The 21,564-nt window shown below is 41.4% G+C and overlaps 2 protein-coding genes across 3 annotated transcripts in view; one reads left to right on the forward strand and one right to left on the reverse strand.

The window, feature by feature from the left end:
- The window catches only part of SETD3 (SET domain containing 3, actin N3(tau)-histidine methyltransferase), an 83,593-nt gene extending 74,202 nt beyond the window's left edge, over window positions 1-9,391 (reverse strand). The window contains exon 1 of the mRNA XM_054447563.2: window positions 9,207-9,391. The gene's annotated coding sequence lies outside the window, so the exon portion shown is untranslated. The remainder of the gene's footprint in view (window positions 1-9,206) is intronic.
- A 58-nt stretch (window positions 9,392-9,449) lies between these two features.
- The window catches only part of CCNK (cyclin K), a 31,052-nt gene continuing 18,937 nt past the window's right edge, over window positions 9,450-21,564 (forward strand). The window contains exons 1-3 of one of the 2 annotated variants that reach the window (XM_054447566.2): window positions 9,450-9,644; window positions 9,818-9,959; window positions 21,064-21,312. In XM_054447566.2, the coding sequence (XP_054303541.1) occupies window positions 21,116-21,312 (197 nt within the window). In that variant the 5' untranslated portion in view covers window positions 9,450-9,644; window positions 9,818-9,959; window positions 21,064-21,115. Of the gene's footprint in view, window positions 9,645-9,817; window positions 10,095-21,063; window positions 21,313-21,564 lie in introns of those variants that run through there. The other variant, XM_054447568.2, reaches the window with a different exon arrangement.

A 21,564-nucleotide genomic window follows, 5' to 3' on the forward strand; every position in this document is an offset into this window, starting at 1 on the left:
TGGGAGGCTCTCTTGAGCCCAGGAGTTCGAGGCTGCAGCGAGCTATGATCACACCTGCGAACAGCCATTGGGCTGGAGCCTGGGCAACACAGCAAAATCCTGTCTCAAAAAATTTTTTTTAAGATGATCTCTTTTCAAAATCCAGTTTTAGATAGAAAAGCTTTAGGACATTACATTTAATAAGAGAGACTCTGAAAAACACACTGGAATTTTTAAAGCATTATTGGTCTTTAGAAAGCAATAAAGCAGGAATTAGTCTGTTTCTGATAGAAAAGGAAAGCTTACGGCCCAAGCACAGGGAAAAGCTCCGTGGGCACTTGTGACCAAGGACACGAGCATCCGTCCATGACCTCCCTGCACCCCCACCACAGCCCACTGAGGCCGGCAGTGACCACAGCCAGTTGTCAGCAGGCTGAGAGGGCTGTGACTTGGCCAAGAGACCACAGCTGCCAAGCAGCAGACCCATAGCTTCAAACCTGAAACCCTGCATTAGCTCCAGCATATAGGTGGACTCTAAGTATAGGCAAGCTTGATTAAACTAAGCTGCACAACGTCTCTGTGCCTATACTATGTTCGCTGTTGCAGAAGACAACAAAATTGGACAAAACCAGGCCTGCAGTTCCCAAGGATGAGGCTGGGAAACCAAGACTCACACTCAAAATAAAGCAGCATGGATAATTCCTAAAACACATAAGTAACTAAACATAGAAGGGCAAGAAATAACGTACAATTCAAGAAGGATGACAAATTTTAAGATTCAGTGTGAGAAGGTGTTAGTATCCAGTATGTGTGGTTTCCTAAATTCACCCCATATTGCCTTCTTTTAGCGATCAAAAAAGATTCATGCCGTGTAAGTTCCCCAACCTTATGGATTTAAATAACTACCCTTTTCATTTATGATTCGAAAGTCTGTTATATACAGTGAATAATTTTCATGATCATTTCAGCTGAATTTGGGGCTAAATTACAAGTTTAAAAAAATGAAACAGTCAAATAGGTATTCTGAACATCCTTCATGCTCTTCATGAAAAAAATATATTAAACATTCATCAAGTTCCCACAAAGACCAAATGTTTATTTTCAATATTTATTTCCAATATTTATATTAGGAAAATATAAATGCATACTAAATTAATTATATGTGTATACACATACAAACTCAAGTTAAATTACAAGTATTAGCCAGAAGGTACAATGCTAAATCCAAAATTTTTTTCCACAAAGTTTAGACTGAAATCGGGTATAATTTACAAATACTTACTGAATTATCTTAAATAAAACAGGAAAATAGGACCAAAAAAATGATTTAAATAATACTTAAGACAAAAGAAAATATGAAGAGTAGCAATACAGGATTGATACATGAATTATACAATTACAGTTAGTCATTCAGAGGAAGGGATATCTATAAAAAGGAACAGCTAAGCCAAGAGTTTCACACATATCTACATTTCTTCACCATCAAGATATTTTTAAAATCTACAGAATCTTTAAACTTTGGCCCTTTAAAACACCATATACCTACCACTTACAAGTCCACCAACAACCTCCCCATCTAACAGACAAGACAGGTTTTAGAAGACAGAGAAATGAATGACATACTCAATTATTATTTAAAGTGCTGACTAATATACAGGGGCATCTGTAATCAACCACCACCTCTGCCAATCAAGTGATTCTTTTCCATCTAATCTGAATCATGGAATAAATGGGTCAGGAGAAACAAGAAAGCACATTTAGTGACCTTGGCTAATGTGGGCAGTGGGAGCGGAGGTGGCGTAAGGGGTGCTAAATACCTAACCCATTTTTACAAAGTACAGTTCACACATAATGAACTGATTTGGATGTAATTCACTTGCATTTTTTTTCAAACACTAAATGGAAAGGATATTTATTTGTGTATTTCTTGAGTTCCCTCAAAAATGCTGCTTTCAACTAAACAGAACTAGAATAAACATTTTTGATTACACTTATCTGGCAATTTATCCAGGAAACCTTAGCTCAAGCACAGCATCTGTTTTTCAATGTATCCTGCATTGACCCAACTTCACAGCTGGGTTGACTAAGGGAGAGAATGGTCCCAAGGATGGCTTCCTCCACCTCAGGCTCTCAGCCGTAAAGCACACTCGAGAGAGTGTGAGGGCCTAATCTTCGTGTAGGAAGAACAGGAAATACTCTTTTCTCACTCTTACTGAAATACTTTGCCGGCCAGCAGATCAGATTGCTATATTCAGAATTAAATACACAAATTACAGGATGATGAGTTAGGAAAATGAAGGCACTCCCAAACTGAAAAGTATTTAATTGTGCAATGTTTCCTTTCCTACAGATACTGATAAAGTGCCATGGTACCGTGTTAGCTGAAACTTATACATATCAGAAACGTGTTCTGGCTTTGCACAGTAGCAGGGCCTAGCAGCAGCGCCATGCCATACCAACTCATATCAGTTTACACGGCTAACTGGCACCTATCGTTCCAATCTTTTAATTAAAAGAGGAACTGGGTCAGGGGCAGTGGCTCACACCTGCAATCCCAGCACTTTGGGAGGCCAAGGCGGGTGGATCATTTGAGGTCAGGAGTTCAAGACCAGCTTGGCCAACGTGATGAGACCCCCGCCATCTCTACTAAAAATACAAAAATTAGCCTGGTATGCTGGCGCAGGCCTGTAATCCCAGCTACTTAGGAAGCTGATGTAGGAGAAATGTTTAAACCCAGGAGGTGGAGATTGCAGTGAGCCGAGATCCAGCCACTGTACTCCAGCCTGGGCGACAGAGTGAGACTCTGTCTCTAAAATAAATAAATAAATAAATAAATAAATAAAAGAACTGATGTGCCACAATTCAAAAGTACCAAGAAGTCAAGGCAAGCAGGCATGGAAGAAGGTGGAATTAATTTCAACTCAGTAACTACTTAAGTACCAGGATGTATAAAGATCTATAAATTGCATGCAAATAAAATTATAATTTGATCAAAGTTTAATCTTGATACAGAACAATTTGGGCTGTCCCATATAAGTATTATAACTTGAGATTTTAAAAATACAGTTGTTGGCCAGGCACAGTGGCTCATGCCTGTAATCCCAGCATTTTGGGAGGCCAAGGCGGGCGGATCGCCTGAGGTCAGGAGTTCAAGACCAGCCTGGCCAACACAGTGAAACCCTGTCTCTACTAAAAATAGTCCCAGTTACTTGGGAAGCTGAGGTAAAAGAATCACTTGAACCCAGGAGGCGAAGGTTGCAGTGAGCCAAGATCGTGCCACTGCACTCCAGCCTGGGCCACAGAGCAAGACTCTGTCTCAAACATAATTAAATAAATAAATAAATAAGCACAGTTGTTGCTTTTCACAATTTTTTTTTTGCTATTTTTCCACTAACACAATAATTTTAGAAATAACTAAACATTTCTGACTGACTTTTCGTTACATAGTAGGTTTGTTTTAAACTGCCGTTCAATGAAGTTGCAAACAAATTAACATGAGGTTCCTATTTAACGGAAGTTACCAAAAAAACCTTTTGTAAAGCAAAAAATCATTGGGTATCATGAATAATCATTTCCTATTATATCTTTCTAAAATAAAAAAGACAATGTTATGTGTGAAGAAACAGCTGTAATCCGTCAAGGAATTACCTTCAAACCACCCACATTCCTTAACATAAGGATTCTGGATTCTAAAACCAAGGAGCAACAGGATTAGAGGAGACCTCTAGGGTTATGTATAGTAGCTCTCAATCCCACACGTGTTTAAGATCATGGCGCCAGATGTTATGGAGCAGTCACCATCAGTACTTCACCTGATCCAAGTCTGAGAAGGATATAAGACAGGCAGGACAGAGAGAGCGTGTTATTCCTGATTAACAAACACAGCCTAAGGCGGATTGCCAGTAAGTGAAAAAGGCAGATCCAAAGCTTCCGCCTTTAGGCGGCCAGCAGAGCTGCACATTCACTTCCAAGGCAATCTCCTGCTTTGTGAGCCCCTCCAGTACGATATTGCAGAGAAGTTCACCATCCTCTCTGACCTGTCAGCTTTTGTGTCTCCCCAAAGTTTTGTCTTCTCCAGGCTTAATGTGCCCCTCATTACTACAGTGAGCAAAACCACTTAAGCATATTATACTTCAATGAACTGCTTTTTTAAAAGTCAACAAAACCCTTCAGATGTGCTCTGAGATGGACTACCCACCTTCCTGGAACTCAAAGAAATTTGACTAATATTCCTAAGACTGCCCTAGCTTTTCTATGAGCCCAGTGAATTTATTCCCTCATTCCTGCACATTTCCTGAGACTCTAATCTCAAACACAAAGATGATGCAACATGGTCCCACAGCCTTTAGGACAAGACAGTAATCAACTAAAGCCTTTCGTGATCTTCAGCAAGATAGATGTGCTATGTTAAACAACTGAGTTTTTGAACCTAAATGCAACTATTCATGCTGTCATGTTCTTTATTTCAGGATCATCCTTGCCACGTCCTGTGTCCTATGGCAGGTCTCCAATATGATCGTCCCCATCACAATCATGTCATTTGGGCATTTATTATATGATCAAGAATTGAGGTAAGCATTTTACACAATATAAGACAGGTATTAACAAGCCCCTTTCACAGATGAGAAAGCTGACGCTTACAGAGACTGAGTAATTTATGCAAAATGATAGACTCAGTTTGTGTCAGAGCCTCACCAGCACACCTCAATGATAAATCTTACTGATACTCAATAATATTTCATGAGTTCAGCTCAAAACCAACCCATTTATGAGAGCTCCAAAGGTTCACTGTTATCCCTAATATTCAAAATAATACTATTCCCTTGCACTGATAAAACATACACATGTAAAGGTTTTATTTTTTGGCCTTTTAAAAGTACAGTTATTTTGCTGGCTTTGTCCAAATACATAGGAGGAGCTGCAGGTTAAATTTGGGACATGGGCAAAACTTCCAAAAGAGCTTCCATCCAATCTACCACATCTCACAGTGATCTCTGCAATGCCATACTTTTGTTGCGGGGAAAAACGCAGAACCATGAGGTGACCATGACATGCAGCGAAGCTAAATTATTACAAACAACAAATCAAAAATGTTATTAGACACTAGTAAACATCTTATGGTAAAAGCAACTTTAATAAGTACTTGTCAACACTAATCTTTACTTCCTCTCAAATATGTGTAATAGAAACTGCTGATATTGAAAAGGCATGTCTATTTTCTGAGACTGAACATTGTAAACCATTTAGTCGGAATAATTTCTTAGACCTGTTCTGTCCTAATGAATTGTATTCTTAAATGGAACGTGAAACTCAGGATCATAGATAGTGATAAACCTAAGATAAGTGCATATTTTATTAAGAGTTCTATGCATCATATATTTTTGTCAATTAAAAATTAAAAATAAAAAGTTCCGTGTAGACATTTATCTACATTCTCTAGACAATTTTTTTTGTCCTTCTAAAAAAACGATGGAAACATTTCTTCCTGCTCTGTCCCTCTGCCCTCCCCTACTTCCCCATCCCAGTACTGAGGTTAGGCTTGTAAAAGGCTAAGAATTCACTTTGGCTTAGTAATCAGTAGATCCCTTTCAAAATCCTAACTTCAAAGATAGATGTGTCTTCCACTGTCAACCAAGACTGTTTGGACTTACTAGTTCACTTCTACTTGGAAAGTACTTGATATAAGAAAAAAAAGAACTGCAAAGTCTTAACTTCGGTATTTGAATTTTATAATCATTTGGAATTAGCTTTCTTCCATCCAAATTTATCTCAGTCGAAAATGTTCAATATCTATCTGTGTTTTTATCTCTTGTTTTTACGGTCTGTTTATATCCAAAACTTAGAGGAGACTCGCAAGTGGAAATGGGGTCAACACAGCTAATCTCTGGCTTGAGTTAAAAAGCAAGACTTCTTAATCTTGCAGATGCTAATTTTTTTTCAAAAGACTATTAAGTAACTTTTTAAAAAGCCAAGTCTCAGCCAAGTGCGGTGGCTCACGCCTGTAATCCCAGCACTTTGGGAGGCTGCGGCGGGCGGATCACCTCAGGTCGGGAGTTCCAGACCAGCCTGACCAACATGGAGAAACCCCGTCTCTACTAAAAATACAAAATTAGCCAAGCGTGGTGGTGCATGCCGGTTATCCCAGCTGCTCAGGAGGCTGAGGCAAGAGAATGAACCCAGGAAGCAGAGATTGCGGTGAGCCGAGATCAAGACATTGCACTCCAGCCTGGGCAACAAGAGCGAAACTCCATCTCAAAAAAAAAAGCCAAGTCTCAACTTCTTTGTAATAGGAAAATATATTATGTATATTAATATTTTGATAGAAATTTTTTACCATGAGTAAATATGTAAATTAATTCTATTTGCATATCAAATTAACCTCTCCAATTTATGAACAGAAAAATGAGATGATAAAAGGAAATTCAATAACAGAAATCCATTGTAAAGGCAACAAAAGTGAAAACTATAGAAAACTGTAAAAGCAAGACTCTTTAGTCTAATACTCTCGACTGGTTAAATATGACCCAGAACAAACTGTTACCCAGATAAACACTTCTATGACTATAGCAGGAGAGAAAAGATGTACGGCTAATCAAAAGATTTTTCACTGATAAAAAAAGGGCCCAAAAATAAGGGTAGGTAATTGAGAAAGCAAATATTATAAATGGCCACAAGCAACATCCAAAGTAACAAGAATAAAGATAAGTTCACTGTTCTGTTAAAAACATTTAATGCTATAGCAATAAACGACTCCTAGTTCTCTTTGGGGGAACAAAGTCACCACTCCATTCCCAGGACTTCGGTCCAAGGGAAAGAAACACACTTGAAACTCTTCTTCTCCACCCCCAACAGAAGCACCAGGCACAGCAGCCAGGGAACAGGCAAACCAGTCTCTAAAGATAAATAACCTCTCAGAGAAGGATAATCATCCAACTACACCTAAGAAAGATACAGTATTATTAGTTACAGTTCTAAACCCTACTTCGGATTCGTGATAAGAAAAAAGACTATGTAATTCAAACATTTAAGAAATCTGGTACGCCTCAAACTACACTGACATCTAGTCACAAAGCATTCAGAGTAACCCTGACTTGGAGGTAGGATTTTTGCTCATATTTTTACTACAACTCTACACAGTACAAACTATGCACCTGGTTTTCATTGAATTCAATGATTGTCTACTAAATATTCACTCCAAGCAAGCCTTCGTCGCTGATGGTCATACTTTCCCCGGTGCCGTCATCCTGTCATTCTCCTCCAGGCAGGAGAGTACTGTGTTTCAAGGAGGCTGTTGTGACCGTTTATCAGAACTCTCAAAACAAGAACAGTTGTCCAGTGGTTGAGCTTTAAATAGGAAAAATATCTGAGTACAACCTCCATATTTTTCTTATTATCCAGTGGCTTCTAAAGCAAAAGCTTAATTATCATTTAAAATGTGGCCTAAATGTCCACGGCACGGAAGAGCAGCGCAGCAGCCATCACTTTCTTACTGACAGTCACTGTGCTCTTACGAGAAGCTTTCGCTATTATCGTACATACAGACATAAGACGTTTTAATCTTCAAATCCAACACCACTCCAATTCCAGGAAAAAAAGCACTGAGATGTTAGCACACTGGAGAAGCAACCATTTTACTCCTTCAAACTACAGTTCCATTTCAGATATTAACTTACAATCACTTGGAGGGCAGACAGGAAAGGGGTAGCAGAAGGCTAAAATCCAAGTTGTCTGGGGTCCCAATAAAGAGGTTCTGTAGCTGTTTGAGAACTTGGCTTTGCAAACTACTTTCTTAGCCAGAGAAAAACTCCTCGGAAAACTGTTGGAATTTCACCAAAGTATCAATCACGGCAGCCCTTGGGACTAATCCGGTACTGCTGGACCTTCACGCATGGTAGCCCGTATAAACACAGTACATACAGCAAGGTTCAAGCAAGTCTTGGCAAATTTTAACAGTGGAGAGGAAGACTGCTTTTATTTTGCTATATTCTTGGGTTAAATGTATTCACTTAAAATAATAAACACTCCTCCGAGATTATTACTGGTTAGTTCAGTTTTGAAATACTGGCAAGGCCATTTCAAGAAGAAAAACGGGAGAGGGAGAGGTATATTTTAGGTAAGATAAAATTCACACTTTTCAGTGTCCGGTTCTGAGTTTTGACACACACATTTATAGTGGCCTCATCAGCACCACAATCAGGCTACGAAGAGAGGGGTAACTCTTCGAGGATTCTTAAAAGCAAAATTAATTTGTCAGTATACTTTAAAAGTATTTTTGCTTTCGAAACATCACCTTATTTATTTAGAAAAGCAAAATAACACGGTCCGAGCGGTCCTAACCCGCGAATGCCTTTGCAACACTGAAATGCCCTCCTCCCAACACCGGCCCGGCAGGGGTGAGCCCCGCAGCCAGGGGCGCGCGTCACTGTCAGCTCCTTTTCCCGAGTGGAGACGGGGAAAAGACAAGAGTTGCATCGCCGGGCTGGAGCCACGAGGAGGAAGAGTTTAACGCCGGAATGACAAACTCTAAAGCACCGAATGCCTCTCCCTAGTAGGGCACTGCGCGCGTGGAGCACGGCCAAGGGCGCGTGGGAAGAAAGACGACCTATTTTCTACGACCGTCTTCCTAACTGGACGGCGCGGGAGGAGGCGGGGGCTGGTCCCCGGGCACCCTGGTGGGCACCGAGAACTCGCAGAGAGGAACATAAAACCGCACAGCCTTCCCCGAGCAGCGGGGTGACCGAAGGAAGGAAGGAAATGGGAGCGCGACCCGGCCGCGCGCAGAGCCGAGCCGACCAGCGCGAGGGGCCCGGGCCCCACCCGAGAGCAGGCGCGAGGGCCGGGGACAGTGGGGCAAGCTTGGGGAGAGCGCTGCCTGCACCTCCACCACCTCGAGACCGGGTGGCGCGGGGCCCGGGAGCGTGGGCGCCAGAGGGGACAGGGCAGCGGCGAGCGCGCGCCTCCCGCCCCGCAGGGAGCCCGGGCAGAGGCCGACCGGCGCCCTGCGACCCCACCGGGCCCTCCCCGCCCCGGCCCCCGAGTGCACACCTGCCCCTTCAAGCCCCGCGGCCAGAGCGGCCGGCGGGGACCCTGGCGGGGGCGCGGGCCGGACTTCGGCCGAGGGGCGCTGGCCAGGGCGAGGGACGGCCTCGCAGAGCTCGGAGACGCGGCGCGAGTTTCCCCCGCAGCCCGCGGGCCGCGCGCGCGCAGAGACCGCCGCCAGCACTCACCTGCCCGCCTCCCCAAGCGCAGCGGGAACGACGCACTCCGGCCCGGACCCCGCCGTCCGCCTCAACCAACCCCCAGGCGGTGGCGGCAGTGGCGGCGGCGGCGGCCGGACGGGAGGGGCGGGACGGCAGCCTGAGACGGCCCCGCGGCCGCGGCCCAACCCTTCTCCTCCCGCCCCCGGACCCCGCCCCCGGGCCGCCGCCGCCGCCGCTCATTGGCCCACGCCTCGGACGCATGGGCGCGGCCCCGCCCCGCCGCCCAGCCGGCGTTCCGTTCGGGGTCCTCCCCAGCCAGTGGGCTGGCAGCTCCCGGGGGCAAGAGCGGCCGGCTCAGCCGCCGCCAACCCCGATGTCGCAACTGGCTGCGTTCGCCCCCGCCAGAGCTTTGATTGGGCGAATCTCGACCCGGGCCCCGCCTACGCGCCCAAGTTCCGTTAGCAGGTTCGGTTGCTCCAGAATGCCTTTTCGCCCCTAGGGGCGGGACCGACGGGATGGGCCCTGTGGCTGGCTCCTCCCCCTGCACGCAGCAGCCACTGACCCGCGGGGCGGGGGGGGAGGAGAGCGGCGGCTCGTTCCTCTTTTGAGAGCTCTGCTTTCTTCCCATTGGTTGACAGGCATCCTGCTCTCTCCGCCCCTCCGATCGCTTGGTGTCGTCTCAGGACGCAGCGTGATGACGTAGTTCCCCGACATTCCACATGCAAGATGGCCGCAGTCGGCAAGGAGAGACGTCGCTGAGGGGATTGCCTGAAGCGAGGGGTGAGTGACCCACCGACTGAGGGCAGCGCCGCCCACCTCCCGCGTATCTGGAGGTCGGAGTAGGTTATGGCCAACCGTCGCCATCCACTGGCGGAGTCTCTCTTTCCGGATTCTGCCTCCCTCCGTTAACCTCCGGTACACATTGAACTTTGCGGGCGGGCGCGGGGCTGTGGGGCGGGCGTGTAGAGAGGGTCTGAGGCGTCGGGGCGGGGCAGGGAGGCCGGACTCACCCTAGAACTGGTAGCGGCCCTCGCACTGGGGGGCAGTCAAAGTTCGGAGACTTTCTAGGGGTTGGGCAAAAGGGGCAGCGGTGTTAACCGCGCAGTCTCACAGCCACAGACTCCTCATATCTCCCCGATTATTGCGCGGCGTATGAGTCCCAACCTTGGCTAGGCCTGAGACTTTTTGGAGGTTGTTCCATGTCTAGGGTACTCCGACTTTGGAGTTTTGAAGAGCCACGTAACTAGGGTGCGACTAAGAATGAGGAAAAGGCACTTCCGCGATTAGATTTCGTTCTTGCCGAGACATCGTCTTTACGGACCCGCTCCTGGTGGTTGATTTGGTTTGTTATGAGAGAAATTGTTCTTTAGAAAATTGGAGCGTAAGTCTAGAGGTTATGTGACAGCTCCTAAACGATTGTTTGCCCAAGATAGGTTCGGTAATGCTCTCTAAATTTAGATTGCCAGTTAAACGGAGCTTTCGCTAAGTCATCTGAGGTTAGGAACTATTTCTAAGAGCATTTCTTAAGGGTGGTCTTCTGTGTTTTTAAGAGAAACTTGGTGATGTTTGTGTATCTCGATCTAAATCGCTGTTTACAGATACCTAGCACAATGCCTTGCAATTGTAGGTGCCGCTAAAGGTTTGTATGAATGATGTTGCTAGAATGAAAGCGAGGAGTTTCAGCGCCTAGAACACTGCCTGACGTTTGATAAGCTCTCTGTATTGCTGAATGAAAGAATGGATGGATGATGGTAGTAGACATTTGGATTAAAGTTGTGCCCTTAGGATGCTTACCTATTAAATAAACTTGACTATGAATATAATAATTATCCAAGATTGTCTTATTCAGAGTGACTACCGCTGGTGTCTTTTAGGGTTTTTTTCCCTCTTTTATCTCATTTCGATTATATTGTGATGCATTATTCAAGCATATTAGTTGATTTCTGGGCAAATCCTGTTTAAATTTGTTCCATTTTGAAAATGTAGTTTGCACCAACAAGCAATAAGAACTATTCGAGTTGTTAATGAGGTTCTTAAATTTTAAATGCTGTTTCTAAAGTTGAATGTCATAAAGAAAAATTGGTCATAGCTGTGGCCTATAAAATGGGCTAGTTCATTTCAGGACATTATATTTGAAAGCAGTGACTCTGCTGAGTGTCTGAAAGGGAGGACAGTGTTTTCTGCTTGTTTTCTTTAAAATTGGATAAGGACAAAAAAATCTAGAGGAATTAAATTCAAGGTAATTGACGAGATTACAGAGTGATCATATTTTTAAGTTCAGGTAAATTGTATACCAGAGTATTTGCAGATGACTTTATAAAATCATTATTCATAGATTTTGAAAAATCCTAAAAGTACAGTTAATGATAGAAGACTAGAATCTGGTAAATGTCTCAGTTTTCATCCAGAACCATTCGATGGCTCTTGGCTGCTAGGAACCTATTAATAATCTGTTTTAGAATCTTGTTGGAAGAGCCAACAAGTTTATGAGTACTTGGGAAAGGAGAGCTGATTCCCTCAAGCCAGCAGAGCTTCAGTGAGAAAAGCTCAGGTGAGGCCAGAGGTGGTGGCTCACGCTTATAATACCAGTACTGTGGGAGGCCAAAGCTGGAGGATCACTCAAGCTCAGGAGTTCAAGACCATCCTGGGCAACATAGTGAGACCTCACCACTACAAAAAAAATCAAAAAATTAGCCAGATGTGGAGGTGCATGCCTGTAGTAGGTACTTGGGAGACTGAGGCAGGAGGATCACTTGAGTCTGAGAGATCAAGGCTGCAGTGAGCCGTGATCAGGTGACTGCACTCCAGCCTGGGCGACAGAGCAAGACCCTGTCTCAAGAAAAAGCCAGGTGACACAAATCATATTTCCTTTTGTTACAGTTTACTAGACTGGTGGTGATTGGGGATTGCTGGACATAAGTTCATTTAAGCTTATTTAGGACACAGTTTTCCAACAAGATTCTAATACTGTGTCTAGACACAAGAGTTAAATGTGCATTGGATAAGGTGTGGTTAGATGGATTTATATCCATGCAAATTACCAAACCCGAAATGTTGATTAATGAGTTGATGTAAGCCTGAGGAGATGTCTTTGGAGATATGCTACAGGACTCTGGTCTTGCCCTTACTCGGATTAACACTTTTTTAATACCAACTTTAAATATATAAGCAGCATGATTCTCAAGTTAATAAATGCACTCAAACCATGTAGTGATAATTAGCACATTAGATGACACTCAGAAATCAAAGATTTCTTAAAGGCTGAAATATAATAATAGGCCAGAACTGGCCAGATATAAATTTACTAGATGAGATTGTCTCAAAAAAAATTAAAAATAAATAAATTTACTTGGTGTGATTACATTTACAAAACCTGAGTTTTCCTGGCTTGACAAAAGTGGTTCAAGGATGTAATGTTCCACTTACAGAAGAAAAGCAGTGTCTAGATTGAGGGAAGGCAGTATCTTGGTATAAAGTAAGACTAGTTGTGACTGCTGCTTGCTAGCTGTGAATTAGGTTGTTTCGTGTCTCTGGCTCCATTTTCTCAGTGATAAATTGTGAGGATAAGAAAACTAGCTTGCAGACATGCTGCAACGCAGCAGACACACAATGGACATGTTACTGAATGTTAGTTACCACCCCCCTCCCATGTGGTATGCACATCATATCTGTTTTGATTCCTAATATTTAGGGGAGACTTGAAACACTAAAAAAAAAAAAAAACATGATGAGAAAAATGGTTATATTTGTTTACCCTAGAGAAGAGAATGTAAAAATTGCTTTTACCTGTTTGAAAGACAATCAATAGATAAGAGAAATGTATTTTCAAGGCTTAGTTTAAGGACCCTGGTAGAACTTAAAGAGTCGCTAAAAGGTAGATTTCATTCATGCATGATTTTATGCCATCTGTGTAGCAGATCTAGGGGATGAACAGGACAGATAAAAATCAATATAGGAATACAGGAATTATGTGAACACCAGTTATTGATACCCAGCAATGAGGTTTCATTGATAAGTGGCCAAATATTACAAAGAGGGGATTTCGATATTGGGTGAGATAATTGAGTGGTGATATTTACTATTGTTTCCATAATTCTAAATGTTGAAAATATATTTAGTCTTTTATGATGTAAAATGATATTTATGAAGCACATTCCTGAAAGGTGCTGCTAAAATGCCTTGACAGGTTGCTTGTTTATGGATTTTCATTTTGCAGAGTTCATAAATGTCAGTCATTTTCAGAGGAATCGCGAGCTACTAATGAGAAAACTTATAACTTTAGGGTCTTGTGAAAAAATAATTGAAGAGTAATAGGGAACAGGTTTATAGACCTGAGGCAAAAACTTTTTCAGGGAGTTCTACGATTTTGAGGACTGTCTCTATTCTGTTTATGCCCATAATATTTTCACTACATTTCATGAATTGTTTATATTCTGCCTTGGAACCTAAAGGGACCAGGAGTTTGGCCAGTTACAGAAGGTAAAACAATTGAATATACTTACGATTTATCCACTTGTGAACCGAGGTTCTTTTCCATTCCAGTTTCATCCCTACTGGGTTATTCCTAACACTGTTCCCCATTCTGCCCCTTTCCCCTCAACAGATATCTTGGCATTATACTTCCTAGAGAATAAGGAGGTACTCTGAGATTTTTTAGTTACTTCCTCCCCCTTAAAAGATTATTTAAAAATATCTTTCTCAAACTTTTCCTTCCATTCTCAGGGAAAGAAAGAGCCTTCTTTCTAAGGTTAACTTTCTTACTATGCTTTTTATTATCCCTTAACCAGTTAGCCTCCCTTGTTCTGACTCCTCTAGTGATTCCTTTTTGTTTTTACTGGCTGCAGACATTTTTCATTCTCCTTTATGCTGAAAAATATATAAAAACCAAAACAATAACAAAACGTACTCCCTAGTATTCCCTGTTACTCTCTTTGAAACAGATGCCTCAAAAGAATAACCTATTTCCGGCCGGGCACGGTGGCTCATGCCTGTAATCCCAGCTACTCAGGAGGCTGAGGTGGGAGAATCACTTGAACCTGGGAGGCGGGAGGTTGCAGTGAGCACCACTGCATTCCAGCCTAGATGACAGAGGGAGACTCTGTCTCAAAAAATTTAAAAATGAATAAAAAAGAATAACCTATTTCCTAGTCTGTTCATTCTTTACCACCCCTTGCAGTTTCTACACCTTCTGTCTTATTGCACTTCTAAAAATGTTATTTTATTTATATGTGTATATATGTATTTTCTTGAAGTATAATCCTATACCATACAAATTACCCACTTAAACTGTACAAATCAGTCATTTTTAGTATTTTCAGAGTTGTGCAACCATCACAATTTTCAGTGTCCCTAAAAAACAACTAATCACCAATTAAAGTAAACTTTCCTTAGTTCCTTGTCCTTTAACTTTTCTTTAGCATTTGTCACTGTTGACTACCATCTCTTGTTTAAAGCTGACATCCCTTGGTTTGTTTTGCAACAAAGGATGCAGATTTCCCTACTTCTTGGACCAATCTTTTTCCCTTTCTCTAATTTGGTGATTCTTAGTCTGCAAGTGGGTAAATCATAAGTACATTCAAGTCTGTTTTACCTTCCTGTCACTGGGCAAACGCTCACCTTTGGTGATTCTTCCTACTTGGTACAAGTTCACAGAGTTCTGTACCCAGACCCCTTCTTTCTTCACTCTCTATCCCGCCATCCGTCAACATGACTTTATAGTTGTCACCTCTGTGTAGATGAATCCCAAGTAGATATGTTCCGTAGAGACTTCAACTGGCCTATTTATCTGTCTGATAGATATTTCCACAAAAGTATCTTAAAGTTCTTCAAGCTTAGTATTTATAGAGCCAAATTCTTTTCCTCCCTCCTTATCAAAACCAGCTTTTTCTCTTGTTTTATCCATTTGTCTTTTTAGTATCACCCTCTGTGTCAGTCAAACTTGAAATCATCTTTTTCCATTCTTTGCCTCATGGCCAATTATGACACACACACCCCTTGTTCCAACTGCCATTGTGTGGAGACAGGTGTATTAGGCATTACTTGAACTGCTACTATAATCTCCTAACTGTTCCTCTTTCTGCATACCTCTAAACAGCCCTTACCTCATTATGTTCTCTCCCCTTACATGCGTTATTATTTGTGGCACTTAAGATTCCCTGACAAATAATCATATATTTCTTTCTTATTGTCTCTCCCACTAGAATGTAAGCTAGTCCTAGGGCAAAGACCTTATTTATCTTGTTCCCTGCCATGCCATTAAGGCCTGGCTCATAGTAAATGCTCAGGAAATATTTAAATGAAAAAGTACATGGAAAAATGTTAGGCGTATGTATCTTAAAGTAGCAATTCCCAACTGTGAATAAATTGCTAAGATGTGCTAAGATACTGATTCCCTCAGCCAACTGTCCAGTTGCCTTCTGTTCTATAAGAATATATGTACATGTTTAACACTTGTTAATAATCAAACACCAGAAACATTTACATGCCCAAACAGTAGAATGGATAGATAAAGTGCGTTGCAGTCATAGGATATAACTGTACTGTACAGCAGACTTTCTCAGCTTTGGCACTGTTGACATGTTGAACCACATAATTTCTTGTCATGGGGGATTGTTCTGTGCACTGAGGACATTCAGCAACATTGCTGGCCTCTACCCACACTAGATGCCAGTGGCAACCCCCCAGTTAGGAAAACCAGAAGTGTCTTCAGACATTGCCAAATGTCCCCTGGGGGGCAAAATTGTCCCAGGTTTGAAAACCACTGCTCTGCGGCAATGAGAATGAACAAATACTGCTTTATGCAACAACAGGAATGAATCCCACAAGCTTAATATTGAGCAGAAGAAACCAAATGTAAAAGTGGTACTGTGTCATCGCACAGTCCTTCAAAAACAGGCAAAACAAATTGATGGAAATAGAGGTCGGAATAGTTATCTTTGGGAGGATAGTCACTAGGAAAAGAACGAAGAGAGCTTCTGGAATGTTGGTACTGTTCTATTTCTCAACTGAATAGTGTTAACACAGGTGTGTTTACTTTGTGAAAAACAATCAGCCATACACTTATAATTAGTGCACTTTTCTTTTTGTATGCTATAATTCAAATCACAATGTTGTGATTTATGAAACCAGTACCCACACATAGGCAAGCACTGCTTGGCTGTCGAGGGATTGATGAAGATAAGGAGTCCTTCTAGTCTCCTATTCAGTCTCATCTGACTTTTTCCCCAACTTTTTATTGTATGAAAGAATAGTGCAATGACTACTTATTTACCTATGGACACATGTTCGTTTTTTGCCATGTTTACTGTGTGGTTGTGTTTTAGCTGAACCATTTGAAAGTAGGTTGCAGACATCATGACACTTTACCCAAAATACTTCGGCCTTCATCTGCTAAGAATAAAGTCATTCTCTTGTGTAATCACAATATCATTATTACCCCCATAGAAAATTAACTGACAGTAATTCCCTCCCTAATCTCCTCTAATATACAATTCATACTTAAATTTTTCCTAATTGTTTGAAATTTCTTTTTTTTTTTTTTTAAAGGATCTAATCAAGGTTCACACATTGCATTTTGTTGTAGCCCTCTTTAGCCTTTTTAAATCTAAGACAGTCTCTCAAAATGTTTTTTCATAACACTGACTGTTTTGAAGAGACCAGGTCAGTTGTTGAGTAGAGTGTCTCACCTTCTGGATGTGACTGATACTTTCCATGTTGTGCTTTTTCACTTACTCTTCTACCACCAGTATTTATTGTAAACTGGAAGTTCGGTCAAAAGTTTGCTTAAATTTAGGTTAAGCTTTTGGGGGACAAGAATGCTCCATAGGTAGGTGATATTTATTTCACATTGCATCACATCAGAAGCCATGTAATGTCAGGTTTTCACCCTATTAGTGATGTCAAGTGTGATCATTTTGTTAAGGATCAACTGTATTTTTTTTACAGTAGTTAATATCCGTGCTAGCAAAGTCGCATTTATTATCAGTAGCATTTTATTATCAGTAGTTGTCAGTGCTAGCAAAGTATTATTCTCTCTATATATTAATATTATGGACACTTGGATTGTATATTCACTATTTTATGATCAACCACTGTCATTTTTCTTTTTGCTATTCAAATTACCTTGGATTAGTCCAGTGGGCACCCATCATGGTGGCTCCTATGTCTTTTTTTTTTTTTTTTCCTAGCAAATCATTCCTTCAGCAGTCCTATGTCTTTTGATAAGCTTTGATTAGTCTGAGTACATCCCAGGCAGGCTCCAAGCCCAGACTGGAAAGAAACCTGCTTCCTTTTAAAGGGTATTGGTATTGAAAAAGTTAAGATTTCAGAACTAGGAGTGTCATTCCTTCTTGGTACTTGAAAAGGAGAGAAATGGAATACATATATATATATATATATTTAACCATGATTTATTTTGATATCTTCAGTTAAAGTTTAACATTACAGATTTTTTTCTTAACATTTGGTTTTCTGCATGTGTGCATTTGTTTTCTTTGCACTGAAAATCTTGGTTCCTAACAACATTAGCATTTACATATTTGCTTTATTCCACAACATGCAAAAAAAAATTTGTTTGAAAATTACAACATTAATGACACTACTAACAGTACACTAATGAAGTTTTAAAATTTCCTTGGGGCCAGCCACTGTGGCTCATACCCATAATCCTAGCACTTTGGGAGGCTAGGTGGGAGGATCACTTGAGGCCAGGAGTTCGATGCTGCAGTGAACTAGGATCATGCCACTGCACTTCAGCCTGGGTGACAGAACAAGACTCTGACTCTAAAATAAATAAATAAGTAAGTAAATAAATAAATAAATAAATAATTCTTTTCAGTTATTTTTGTCCTTAGAATATATCACTAAGCATGTAACAATATCAGAAATTACTTGGAAGTAATTTTCTGTGTGATTTTGTTGCCCATTTGGTTTGAGTTTTAGGATTTGCTTTTTTATTTTTAGTTAAGTTTATGAGTATGTTAAATATTTACATGATTCAAACATCAAAGTTATAAAAATACTCGGCAGGGAGTCAAGCTGAAAGAGCACCTAATGGCCACATTGGAATAATTTGAGCAACAAAATAAATAATGATAGTATTGGATTATAACCCAAAGAATAAAATACTCACATGTCTGTACTAAAGTAAATAAACAAATGGGAGAGAAGAAACAAATATTAACAAAATGATTCCAAATAATAAATGTTGAAGCAGTGAAGGAAATAGAAAGTCACCATTAGAACACCACAGTTATAATCATCTCAGGTGAATGCTAAAATTAGTAGATGAAACTTGAAGGAGAAACAGACATTTGTATAGTATTTTGCATTGTAAAATATTTCCCCCAAAATATTTACTTACTAGTGGGTGGTTTTAACATATGTCCACAATTTCTTTGATATCTCTCCCTCCAGAAAGTAGAGCTTAATTCCTTTACCCTTGAGTGTGGGCTGGACCTCGTGACTTGCATCTAAGGAATAGAAGATAGGAAGGGAAAAATAATAATTTACAGTGAGAAACCTGGTAGACTTCATCTTAACCGAGAGCTCATGGTTAACAGCAGTAAGTTGTTCTGATATCACCTGCACTCAAATATGATGTGTAGTTAATAGTGGTTATACCAAAGCTAATTTCTTTTTTTGGATAAATGAACCATGGTTATGGAAGATGTTTACATTGGGGAAGCTAAGTGAAGGGTATAGACAAAAACTCATCTATCTTTACAGCTCTTCTGTAAGCCTACAATTAGTTTAAAATAAAGGCTTTCATAAAAAGGCAAAGCTGTATAAAAAGATATATACATAGAGAAGTCTTGTTTCCATTCCTGTCTTTTCCATCCTGTTTTTCCCCATTCCTTATTGGTAATTATTTTTTGAATTACTTTCAAAAAATAGAGATGTCTGGCTGGGCGCGGTGGCTCACACCTGTAATTCCAGCACTTTGGGAGGCTGAGGCAGGCGGATCACGAGGTCAGGAGCTCCAGACCATCCTGGCTAAGACGGCGAAACCCCGTCTCTACTAAAAATACAAAAAAATTAGCTGGGCATGGTGGCGGGCGCCTGTAGTCCCAGCTACTCGGGAGGCTGAGGCAGGAGAATGGCGTAAACCCGGGAGGCGGAGCTTGCAGTGAGCCGAGATCATGCCACTGCACTCCAGCCTGGGCGACAGAGCAAGACTCCATCTCAAAAAAAAAAAAAAAGAGATGTCTGTTTTTTTCCCCTCCTGTCTTACATAGATGCTAACATGCTGTGTACACTATCCTATACCTTGCTGATCTGGAAATTTCTCTGTCCAGTACTTAACGATGTTTCTCGTTCTTTTTAATAGCTGTGGGGTATGCTATTGTGTGCATGTGTCATATTTTACTCAGCCAGTCCCCTGATGATGGGCGTTTGGGTTGTTTATAGTTTTGCCATTATAAATAACACTACAGTGAATAATCTTGTGCACATGTTGTTTCATAGTTGTGACATTTCATAGTTACGAGAATATTTTCAGAGTCGATTCCCAGCAGTGGGAATCCTGGGTCAAAGAGCAAATGCATGTGTAATTTTGTTGGATATCGTCAACTTCTCTGTGACAGTTGGACCATTTTGTACTCCCACCAGAAGCTTATAAGATCACCTGCTTCTCTGTAGCCTTGCCAACAGAGCAAATTGTCAAACTTTGGGATTTTTGCCAATCCAGTAGGTGAGAATTGTATCTCAGTGTGATGTCTGATTATGAACAGGTCATATTTTCTGAGGTTTTAATTAACTGGTCTCCCCCGCCCTTTGAACAGTGCCCAATTTAATCAGTCGCACACAAAAATGTAAATTATTAGTTCAAGCTTTTCTCCAGGTACTTAATTCTTCCTCTTGGAGGGAAGATCAGATTTCCTTCAGAGCTGCCCGGTGGAAGGAGGAGAATACTCAAGCCCCGCCATGTCACCTTCCCCACCAGAAATGAGGCAGATACACAGAAAAGTTTAGGTTTCCAGATGAACTGGTGGGAGCCCTGGCCCAGAACCTGGCCACAGAGCTGCTGTTTTCTTGCTAACCAGACTAACCTGGCTCCAGCCAGCTCTTTCGGAACCCTTTTGATACCTTATTTGAAAGTATCTGCTGTCTTTGATCCAGGTTACGAATGACTTATTTGTAACAGTGGTCTCTAGATGAGATCCTTCGTTGTTTTGTTTTTTTTTTTTTCTTTCTTTCTTTCTCTCAGCATGGAGCTTTTGGAGAATGTCTTTATTCTGAGTGAAAGAAAAGGAAGAGGATGAAAAAGCAAGAACAGTTTAAAGGAGCTCCTTCTCTCATGGACCACTTCCATCCACCCACTCCCCAAATCACAAGATGCACATTTGGTTTACATCAGTGAATTCAGTGATTTGTGCAGATGTGAATTAACCCAATCCCACGACTTGTCTAAGTGAAAGTGCCTACATGGAATAAACTGAAAAGGGGTGCTGGATGGAAGAGATGGTTAGTTTTAGAACATAAATCTTTGTCAAGATTAAGACAGGCCCAGGTTTTACTGAAGAATGGAATCTGGACCAGCGTTAGAGGACCTGTATGTCTAGTGAAGAAAAACCAGAAGAAAGTGAGATGTACTTCGTTTCTTCCAAAACTTTGTCAAATAAGGTTAACCCTTTAATCTCGAGAGAGGGAGGAAATACTCTTCTTTTTAAACTACCATGAAATTTGAGATTTATTAATATTAGTACTGGGGTCATCTTACAGTATTGTGTTAAATTGGCTCTGGAGTTAGCCTGGGCTTGTAACTGGCAATTGACAGTATGGTTTCTATAGGAAATAGTGATCCCAAACCAGGTACAATCTATGATTCTAGATTGCTTATAGTATGGAGTATTCCTTTCCAACTTTGCTTTTCTCTTTCTCATAGGATCCTAACATTTTCAGAGAACCTTTTGGAAAGAACAAGTCTACTTCAATAAATGAAGGAGAATAAAGAAAATTCAAGCCCTTCAGTAACTTCAGCAAACCTGGACCACACAAAGCCATGTTGGTACTGGGATAAGAAAGACCTGGCTCATACACCCTCACAGCTTGAAGGACTTGATCCAGCCACTGAGGCCCGGTACCGCCGAGAGGGCGCTCGGTTCATCTTTGATGTGGGCACACGTTTGGGGCTGTATCCTGACTCTCCTTGGAATCTGTTACAGATAGGCTCCCCACTCACCACCAAGAAATAATTAGATTCTGTAGACAAAATATATAGTAATTTCTCTATACTAGAGCAGTTCTTAAATATCTGTTTGAATGTTGTTTCTGGTGGGGGGTTTTCTCTTTCTGGTTTGTCATTTTAAAGGTGTAGACTTAGCCACTGAGGAGGTGGCCAGCCAGGAGGATATGAGGCACCCATTAGGATCACAGTTGAGGCTGG

This window comes from Pongo pygmaeus, chromosome 15, assembly GCF_028885625.2.
Source record: "Pongo pygmaeus isolate AG05252 chromosome 15, NHGRI_mPonPyg2-v2.0_pri, whole genome shotgun sequence".
In the NCBI taxonomy this organism is placed as follows: Eukaryota; Metazoa; Chordata; class Mammalia; order Primates; family Hominidae; genus Pongo; species Pongo pygmaeus.